General features: G+C 36.3%; 1 protein-coding gene across 3 annotated transcripts; it reads right to left on the bottom strand.

Moving 5' to 3' along the window:
* Positions 1 to 388: 388 nt before the first annotated feature.
* On the bottom strand, positions 389 to 8,618 carry rab3il1 (RAB3A interacting protein (rabin3)-like 1). 3 transcript variants are annotated; one of them, XM_051689957.1, is made up of 11 exons: positions 8,283 to 8,618; positions 7,182 to 7,374; positions 6,730 to 6,825; positions 6,301 to 6,378; positions 5,942 to 6,166; positions 4,019 to 4,147; positions 3,797 to 3,903; positions 3,401 to 3,424; positions 2,737 to 2,836; positions 2,506 to 2,572; positions 390 to 827 (listed from the first exon to the last, which is right to left on the bottom strand). In XM_051689957.1, the coding sequence occupies exons 2-11, from the start codon at positions 7,308 to 7,310 to the stop codon at positions 742 to 744; spliced, it is 1,041 nt and encodes a 346-aa protein (XP_051545917.1). In that variant the 5' UTR covers positions 7,311 to 7,374; positions 8,283 to 8,618; the 3' UTR covers positions 390 to 741. The 3 variants fall into 3 exon arrangements, with proteins under 3 accessions (XP_051545919.1, XP_051545917.1, XP_051545918.1); XM_051689959.1 differs by lacking the exon at positions 8,283 to 8,618 and having other exon boundaries at positions 389 to 827; XM_051689958.1 differs by lacking the exon at positions 3,401 to 3,424.
* Between the last annotated feature and the right edge of the window lie 2,482 nt (positions 8,619 to 11,100).

Below are 11,100 nucleotides of genomic sequence, written 5' to 3'. Positions count from 1 at the left end.
TCTCTGTTTGGTGTGCAGCTGTGTTGTGTTCTGTTGTCACTATCACTGTGGAGGACCTGTTTTTAGATAAACAAAATGAGTTTTCACTTGAACACCCCAATGTTGCATGAACTGTTGCTCGTGCCCTATCATGAATGCACACAGGAGATCAACGGTCAGTGAATATTTTCACTAAATAATACATTAGATTTCAGTTTGTTTCTCACCAAATCTTATCGTATACTTTCATAACAATCATGAGTCTCATGGAATAATTTATTAGACTTCTGAATTATACTTTTGTGTTCTTTTGAAGCTTGAAGAGGTGGTCACCATAAACTGCCATTGTATGACATCATTGAACACAACATTTTTTTTCACAATTTCTCCTTTTGTGTTCAGAAAAAGAAAGAAAGTGATATAGTGTTATAACAACACAGGGGTGAGTAAACAATGACTGAATTTTCATTTTTGGGTGAACTAATCCTTTAAAGCATGTCAGGTCTGACTGTGAAGGCTGAAGTCATGAGTTTACAGCACTCTGTCGTGGCTAACAGTTTACAGAGTTCAGTCTTACCTAAAGCAAACATAACAAAAAAACTTGACATCAGTAAACTGTCACTGGCTCAGGAAAAAAAAAGTGTTCTTCTGTAGTGGTCTCTGAATACATACTGTACATGAATATGTTTTTATAAAACACCATCATGGGAGTGTTTGTGTACATGGCCAGTAACTTCTATCGTACTGTTGTTCGATGGTTTTCTAGCTCTCTTCCGTCAGGAAATATCCCAGTTTGGCCACACTCATCTCTTTCCGTAAACGCATCACTTCCCAAAACATCTGCTGAACTGCAACAAGAGTAGAGGACAAAAATGAAAACTCTTTTCTTTGTCTAAAAATAATCACTCTTCCATTATTATTATTACAAGCATTTAGCACTTTTTTTTAGTAATTAATATCTAGGAACTAAATACTTCAGATTTGTCTAGCATTTATTAGAGGGGTAGTTCAACCAAAAAATAAAATTATCATCATTTATTCACCCTAATATGGAAACCAATTTCCACCACATTGGGGAAGCAAATTGTGCTTTGATAAATCATAATTATTATTAAATTATTGCAGTCATACTTAAGACATCAAAAGTCATCATTTTGAGATTATAAGTCAAAATTTTGATTATAACTCATTATAATAGATAAAATACAATTAGGATTTGATTAAAAATTAAAAGAAAAAAGTCAAAATTGAGATTATAAAATGTATTATGAGATCATAAATCATAATTATGAGATACTACTTATGCACAATTATGACTTTTAATTTCATAGTTAGGACTAATTACGATTTACTATTTTTATAACCTAAGATTTATCATCTCAATTTTGACTTTTAATCTTTTAATTTTTACTTTTAATTTCATAAATATAATATTTGATCTAATTTATAACTTTTAATCTCAATTTTGATTTTGAATCTCATAATTTAGATTTTTATTCTCAAATTTTTTTTTCTCCCCTTTTCTCCCCAATTTGGAATGCCCAATTCCCAATGCGCTCTAAGTCCTCGTGGCGGCATAGTGATTCGCCTCAATCCGGGTGGCAGAGGATGAATCTCAGTTGCCTCTGCGTATGGGACAGTCAGTCCGCGCATCTTATCACATGGCTTGTTGAGCGCGTTACCACGGAGGCCTAGTGCGTGTGGAGGCTTCACGCTATTCTCCACGGCATTCACGCACAACTCAACACGCGCCCCACCGAGAGCGAGAACCACATTATAGCGACCACGAGGAGGTTACCCCATGTGACTCTACCCTCCCTAGCAACCGGGCCAATTTGGTTGCTTAGGAGACCAGGCTGGAGTCACTCAGCATGCCCTGGATTCGCTGAGCTACCCATTTAATCTCATACTTGACTTCAATCTCACTTTTGATTTTTAATCTTATAATTATATTTTATCTATTATAATGACTTTTAATCTAAATTTTGATTTAATCTCAAAATGGTGACTTTTTATGTCATACATATGACTTTGAATCTCATAATTATGATTTACCAAAGTAAAGAATTTTTTTTTGGCATATGGCAGAAATGGACTTCCATAACTTCATGTTGTTTTGACCCCATATCTAATCTGTGCTTGTTGTAAACTGAAATAATAGCACTTTTAGACGCGTCTCACCTAAATTTGCAAATGTGACGTGGCAAGTTTGAAAAGAGTGAACACAAATTTGATTTGAGAACTACAGCAGAGATTATCAGTGAATAATGATCAATTGAAGTCTGTTCCTCACACAATCGCTATTAGTATTGCAGAGCTTGGCAGTCTAAATCGCCATCCACTTTTGTTGTATAGAAAAGAGCAACTTGGATATTCTGCCTTACATCTCCTTTTGTATTTCACAGAAGAAAGAAAATAAAACTAACAACTATCCCTACAAGACACATTTAAAAAAGGAGCATATAATATAGTTCGTCTCAGAGTTCTTTTCTTTAAAAAAATAAAAATGAATAAATAAGATCTCACCTTCCTGTCTGACAAGGCCCTGCTGGATATATCTGATGTAGGTGAAGAAATTACACACAGCCGTGATCTGTGAGATAAGAATATTGAAATGGCACTAAAATCTGATTGGATGAGCCATGCTTTACATTATGCCCAAAAACACACCTTGACAGTGGTAAAATCACTGTAAGGCATTCCTCTGTATTTAACGGTTAACTGCTCATTAAAGGGGTTAGAAAGAAAGATACGTACCCGCGCTCTGCTGGAAGGAGATATATAGTAGTAATTCTCTTTATCACCCAGTTTGATGCGATGTCGACAGGGGCGGGACATGCCACTCAACGCACACTTGCTGTTTAAGCAGAGGACGACACTGGTCAATGTAGCTGTCAATCAAATTATCAAACGCTCTTAAAGGAATAGTTCACCCCAAAATTACAATTTGGAATGATTTGATTTTTAGGCGATAAGGATTCAAAAGACATGAAATATCATAAAGATTACTTTTATGACACTCTTTTGTCCTTTTAGAGGTCAGTCACTCACAATCAGCTGTCACTGTATGGAATAGAGTTGCATAAAGGTTATTCCAAAATTCTCCAATATGATGACAGAGTTAGTATTTTGGGGGTGAACTATCTCTTTTAACAGACATTGACACACAAACAGGGTAGAACGAAGGTCCTGACATGGGAACACTTGTTTTTCACTTTTGTGCAAATAAAAGAACATGTTTTACAGACAGACAAAACTACATTTGATAAAGAGAAATGCACAACAAAGAAAGTTTTCATCATCAAACCCAAAGAATTAAAGAGTTCATTTCGAAAGATTCACCAAACTGAAAAGAAACCGACCCAATAGTTTTAGTGTAAATAGAATGTCGTGCAAAATTTGGCTCTTTGGAGTCACTTACGTTTCTATGGGCGCCCGGCAACCGCTGTGAAAATAACCCCAAATCAAACAGCGATTAAAGTATGATTATACCACGATTAGAGCATAATTTCCCTAAATCAAAAGTGCAATCAGCTCTGATTAATGCATGTGTGCTCACACCCAATGAAAGCAGAATTTAAAGTGAGTCCTTCATGCTATATACACTATTGCAGTATGTACAGAATGAACATCAGCTGAATGTATTACGTTACAAAATCTTGTTACTCTTATTTTTGCGTTACTTTTTCTCACAACCACCGGATATGGGCCATTCATACAGATTGTGTTTTTACATTGTTATGCGCTGATTTTAAATGTAAACATGCACTAGATGATTCGTTGATTCGAAGTTAGCGTGTACCCTTGCATTACTTACTTGTGTCCTCCACACTCGATGGCCTTCACCATGGGTAACGTTGACATGCCAACAGGCTCGATGGTGAGAGAGTTATTCTCCACAGCACACTGAACAGATTGAGACAACTAAAGCGAGAGACAAATCAAATGAGTACCAAGAGGGACGGAGAAATAAAGACGAAAGGGGTCATTTGCACAAATACAAACACTTATATGCAAAAAGCAAAAAACACACAAATACCTCAGAGCAGGTAAATGAAAGGCAGGGCCCGATATCTTCTCTGTAAACTCTGCTGATGAAGGCTGATGAGCGATCTACACTGGGCGACTCTTTCCATGAGAGAAACTCCGCATACAACACTGAGTCCAACTATAAAAGAGCAAGAGATTAGTTTATCCTCATTAAATTAACATTTTCAGAGTTCCTTTTTCTTAAATTTGTTGATTGCTACTTTTTTAGACTCTAAGGTTACTCTTTTTTATAGAAAGAAAGAATGCATTCCTAACATCAGCCAATTTAAACTTTTATATCATAACTTAAGGACTATATCTAAAACCTCATACCCTGTTGCCATGGAGACCAGCCAAGCAATTACCTGGCAACAGTAAGCCCAAGCCCCTGGTGCCAGCAGGGTTAATAGGTCACATTGACCAACTGACCAGTCAGTATCATAGAAAGGAGAGCAGGAACAGCAGATGGGGTTCAGTAAAATATAGAAGGATTTGAAGGTGAGAGAGCAAACAGGAGTGGAAGAGGATGCTAAAGGAGAGAGGAAAAATAATGGAAACGGAGTCAGAATATCAGGTACATTAATGAGAGTCAGTGTAGGATAACAAAGCAACAAAACGCAGGCACAGACCAAATCTAGTCTCTATAACTGTGATGAGGAGGAGGGCGTGGCCAGGCCAGCCAGCACCCGGCACTGAGTTGTCCAATTAGCAGGAGAGAGATAAAAGGAGGAGCCAAAGATGCCAGAGAGAGAGAGAGAGAGACGCACGCAGCAGTGTTTTGTGTGTGCGCTTTTGTTATGTTTCATTTCAGTGTTTTATGTTGAATTAAAGTCTTTTTGATTTTTAATCCGGTTCCTGCTTCCTCCTAATGAACGAGAGGCTTGTCTGCCACAATGATCAGCCAGCAAAATGCCAGTGATCAGCCAATGATTGACCAATTTTCAGTGAATGATCATCCAATGATCTGCAAAATATCGGCCAATTATCAGCAAAAGATCAGCCAACAATCAGCAAAAGATCGGCCAATTGTCAGTCGGTGATCAGCAAATGATTGGCCAATGATCAGTGGAAAATCAGCCAATTATCTATAAGTTATCAGCTAATGATCGTCCAATAATCACCAAAAGATCAGCTAATGATCATCGAAAGATCAGCCAATGATTAGCGAAAGATCACCCAGTGATCAGCAAAAGATCGGCCAATGATTGTCCAATAATCAGCAAAAGATCAGCCAACGATTAGCGAAAGATCAGCCAATGATCAGTGAAAGATTAGCTAACGATCAGCGAAAGATAAGCAAATGATCAGCGTAAGATCTGCCAATTATCAGCGTAAGATCTGCCAATGATCTGTCACTTATCAGCCAAGGATTGTCCAATAATTGCCGTAAGATCATCCAACGATAAATCAGTGATCAGCCAGTGGTCAGCGAATGATCGTCCAATAATCATGAAATATCAGCCAACAATCAGTGAAAGATCAGCCCATGATCTGTCAGTTATCAGTCAATGATTGTCCAATAATCAGCAAAAGATCAGCCAATGATCAGTGAAAGATCAGCCAGCAATTAGCAAAAGATCATTCAATGATCGCCCAATAATCAGTGAAAGATCAGCCAAAGATCACCCGACAATTAGCAACAGATCATCCAATGATCAGCCAATGATCGTCCAATAATCAGCGAAAGATCAGCCACCGATCAGTGAAAAATCTGCAAATAATAAGAAAAAGATCATCCAATGATCTGTCAATGATTGTCCAATGATCAGCCAACGATCAGGGAAAGTTCAGCCAATGATTGTTCAATGATCAGCCAACGATCAGGGAAAGTTCAGCCAATGATCAACCAGTAATCGACCTATGACTGACAGTTTATTAGCTGATGTTTTTGGTTGAACTATCCCTTTTAGAGAGTGTATGTGTGTGTTTGCACCTCTTTGTCATCCTGTATTGTCTCTTGATCTGTTGCGGTTGCCTCTGGTTGCAGTTGTAACGCACCACTGGCGCTCTTATTGCGTGTGTGGCCCTGGGGCCGAGAGGAGGCGCGACTGGAACCTGGGGACAGCAGCTGAGGGTGGAGCTGTCGGTTCGGGGAGGACGGCGTAGAGGTCAATACCAGAGTTTTCAGTGCGGACACCTCCGCTTGCAGGACGTCAATCTGATAAAACAACAGCAAACAACCATCAGACATATATTCAGATGAAAGAGACAAAGGTAAGAGGAACAGAGAGAGAGAGAGAGAGAGAGAGAGAGAGAGAGAGAGAGAGAGAGAGAGAGAGAGAGAGAGAGCACCTTGCCCTGTGCTTCCTTTAGCTGTTTCTCAGCTGCTGCTTGTTTTACATTGGCTTCACGCACCATCTTGTGGGCCTCCTAGAAATTAGGGAAAAAATGAACATGCTGACATGAAATACATTTTGAAAGTTGTGATATGCTACAGTATACTTGTCCTAAAACTATTTTAAACAGCATTTGGCTACTTTATTTATAATTATTATGCAAAAGGCGATTCAAAAATGGTAAAACCCCCACCTAAAATTTACACTTCACACACACTTTAACCTAAAATTTTTATGTTAACAAAAAAGTCATGAGTCACGTTTAACTCTCACAGAGTACCTCCCACACTGATGCACAATAGACTTTTGTGAACTGTCTTTCAATGTCAATCAACTGTCTATCTCAGCGATGATGTCACATTAAGATGGCTCAAGTCCCGCCCACCTCAAACAGACTGGCAGTGAGCTCCTCCAATTCCTGCTCGAGCTGATTCCTGACATGAGACAGTCTGACACACTCCTCGTCTTTCAACTTTAGCTCCTGAAAACACAGAAACAACCAATAAAAAAACAGAATTGAGTAGAATAGAACAAAAAAAGTATAATTTTAAAAAGTAAAATAAAAAATAAAAAAAGTACCATGGTATTACCACATTGGACACGTTTACCATGGTTATGCCTTGTTTTTTTAATGTAAAACCTTGGAGTACCTTGTAAATACCATGGTACAAGAATATGGTAATCATTCAGTATTATGGTATATATCAATGTACACTGGTATTGCCATCTCAAACCATCACTGTACCATGATACAGTATTTTAGTGTGAGGGTGTAATGTAACATTAAGAAAATACAACTAAACAAAAGAAAGTAAATAGAATAGAATAATGTGGCACCTTCTGTGCAGCATCCAGCTGCTCTCTGAGGAATTCTGTTCCCTTCTCCTTGATCTCCAGAGAGGAACTTCGCAGACGGGACAGGTTGTATGTCTCTCGCCCCTGTCCTCCTGCTTCCTCCTCAGGCATCTTCTTCTCCTGCCCCCCATGACCCCCCAAACCGGGGCTTCGCTCTGGATCCAGATCTACCAACCTTCCGGAAACAAAGGGTGAGATTTCACCTGTGATTCTGTATTCCTGAACCCATATATGATATTTAACACCTGACTTTCCTTTGCAACTGGTTCTTGACACTCTTCCCAGTCAAATTATCCTGAAGAAATCTGTACAGGATTTCTATAGCATATCCTACTCTTATAACAATTTGTAAACAGATTATGAATACCGAAAGAATTCCTAATAGAATTCTTCATGGATTAAGAATGAATCCCTAATGGAATTCCTAATAGATTAAGAATGAATTCCTAATGGATTAAGAAAGAATTCCTAATGGATTAAGAAAGAGTTCCTAATTGAATCCTGTTGGGATTCCTAATGGGAATTTTCATATAGGATTTCAAAATAAGACAAAACTAGATCTGATAGAACACAGAGTTCCTTATGTAATTTTGACCACCAATAGGGGGAAAAGTATCCTGATAGGACATTGAAAGGAATTTGAAGAACATCTTTCAGCATTTACGGTCATTCCCAACAGTCCAGCAGCAAGACATTATTCCAAAACAAATATTCCAATTCAAGATCAACTCTAATACAAAAATCGAGACTAAGAATTTCAGTCAGTAGGATCTTTGATTTCACTTGAGAGAATTTTCATTTGATCCCATTAGGATTGGATCCAAACTGTGATATACATTTCTATAGGAATGCTGTACATAAACATATGCGATTAATGTAAACCCAACATAAGATTCATGCAGTCATGAAAACATGACGCCCACAAAACTCAGACAGGGATGTGGATGAATTCATCCACACATCTCTCCATACACTCTTCATAGTGAATCATAATCGGTCCTTTCTGAACTTCAGGGCGTTTTACGTAACTTTCTGCACTTCGCGGAACTCGCGGTATTTCCCGTGTGTGCTCCCCGCCCTTACCCTCACTCCGCTCGGCTACAGGACTCCCCACGACCCGCGATCACCGCGCCCGCATCCACTCTCGCGTCCCGCTGACGTCAACAGAAAGAATGTAACAATGTTCCAAAAGTTACAATGTTGCCGCTCCGCGTTCTGATATAAACAGTCACAAAGTATCCAACAGATCCAGATGAAGTCATCCGAATCCGACTGAGATCTCCGGTCTGTTCTGACCCAGAAAAAAAAACACCGGATCCGAATGAGAGTTTCGTGTTGTTTTGGATTTTGATCGGAAGAATTTGACAGACTTTCCTCCGAGATTGAGCATGAAAAATGTCCAGCTGTCAATTACACGTCACATGACCCGGCGGAGGCATCCTTGAGTCACGTGATGTGCCCCAAACAAATAGTTCAGTCTGTGTGCAACTATTCTGTTTTGTTCTGTTCTATTCTGTATTCGTAATCTATTATATTATATTATATTATATTATATTATATTATATTATATTATATTATTATGTTATTATATTATATTATATTATATTATTATGTTATTATATTATATTATATTATATATATATTATATTATATTATTATATTATTATGTTATTATATTATATTATATTATTATGTTATTATATTATATTATATTATTATATTATATTATATTATATTATATTATTATGTTATATTATATTATATTAAAGGTATATTCTATTATATTATTCTATTATATTATTATGTTATATTATATTATAATATATTATATTATATTATATTATATTATTATGTTATATTATATTATATTATATTATATTATATTATATTATTATGTTATATTATATTATATTATATTATATTACAGGTATATTATATTATATTATTATATTATATTATATTATATTACAGGTATATTATATTATATTATATTATATTATTATGTTATATTATATTATGTTGTTATATTATATTATATTATGTTATATTATATTATATTATATTATATTATATTATTATGTTATATTATATTATGTTGTTATATTATATTATATTATGTTATATTACATTATATTATATTACATTATATTATATTATATTATATTATTATGTTATATTATATTATATTATATTATTATATTATATTATATTACAGGTATATTATATTATATTAAAGGTATATTATATTATATTATTCTATTCTATTATTATGTTATATTATATTATATTATATTACAGGTATATTATATTATATTATATTATTATGTTATGTTATGTTATATTATATTATGTTATATTATATTATATTATATTATATTATATTATTATATTTCACTAAAACATTCCTAATTTTAAATAAACCTTAATTTTACAAACATGTAGTTTATGTGCTGAATGTACCATGGAACAGTTATGATATGAGATGGTACTTTTATATATACCATGGTTCTGAATGATTACCATATTTATAAACTATGATATTTAGATGGTACTCAAAGAATACCATGAAATATAAAACATGGTACTTTTTGTAATAGAAACCTTACCTCCCCACAGGGCATCTCTCTTCCTCTGTTGTGTGTTTATTGGTAAGGTCACCTTTACCAAAGAACGCAGACGATGAGTATACCGCTATCCCAGAATTCCCTGTCATCAGCACCTCATACCCTGGAGCAGATCTAGAGCATTCTGGAGGAGACGAGGAGATCTGAACATGATGGAGTCCTTCAAACGCGTCCATCACGGAGAGCAGATTTCAGTTCCAGCACACACTACCTCTGAGTGTGTTCACTTCAGTTGCAGTTTAGAAAGCCAGCCTGTTAAAATGTAGAGGGATTAGATTAAAGTTCAGGAATGTCTCCAAAAGTTTCCATTCAGTTTATCAAAGTGTAACTAAAGGATTGCACCATAACCCAACATCTGCAACAATGTAGTCAGCTGAATACACATCCATAATGCTCTCAAAGTGCTGTATGTGTTGTGTGTGTATGCATTAGTATGACACAAATGGCAACTAAACATAAAAAATAGAACAGATACACAAACTATAACATTTAATCTTTTTTTCTAATATCTGCATGTCTGTCTGTCTATCTACAGTTGTGCTCAAAAGTTTGCATACCCTTGGAGAATAGGTAATATATGTACCATTTTTAAAGAAAACATGAGTGAGCAGGCAAAACACATTTCTTTTATTTCTTATGGGATTCATATTCAACTGTAGGTTATAACAGAATGGCACAATCATAAAACAAAACATGGCAACAAAGAAAAAAATGAAATGACCCCTGTTCAAAACTCTGCATACTCTTAGTTCTTAATACTGTGTATTGCCCCCTTTAGCATCAATGACAGCGTGCAGTCTTTTGTAATAGTTGTCTATGAGGCCCCAAATTCTTGCAGGTGATATAGCTGCCCATTCGTCTTGGCAAAATGCCTCCAGGTCATGCAAAGACTTTGGTCATCTTGCATGAACCGCACGTTTGAGATCTCCCCAGAGTGGCTCGATGATATTAAGGTCAGGAGACTGTGATGGCCACTCCAGAACCTTCACCTTTTTCTGCTGTAACCACTGGAGGGTCAACTTGGCCTTGTGCTTAGGGTCATTGTCCTGCTGGAAAGTCCAAGACCGTCCCATGCGCAGCTTTCATGCAGAAGAATGCAAATTGTCTGCCAGTATTTTCTGATAACATGCGACATTCATCTTGCCATCAATTTTCACAAGATTCCCCGTGCCTTTAGAGCTCACACCCCCCCAAACATCAGTGTGCCACCACCATGCTTCACAGTGGGGATGGTATTCTTTTCACTATAGGCCTTGTGGACCCCTCTCCAAACATAG

Source organism: Myxocyprinus asiaticus, chromosome 46, assembly GCF_019703515.2.
Source record: "Myxocyprinus asiaticus isolate MX2 ecotype Aquarium Trade chromosome 46, UBuf_Myxa_2, whole genome shotgun sequence".
Taxonomy (NCBI): domain Eukaryota; kingdom Metazoa; phylum Chordata; class Actinopteri; order Cypriniformes; family Catostomidae; genus Myxocyprinus; species Myxocyprinus asiaticus.
This window is presented reverse-complemented; position numbering and strand designations above follow the sequence as displayed.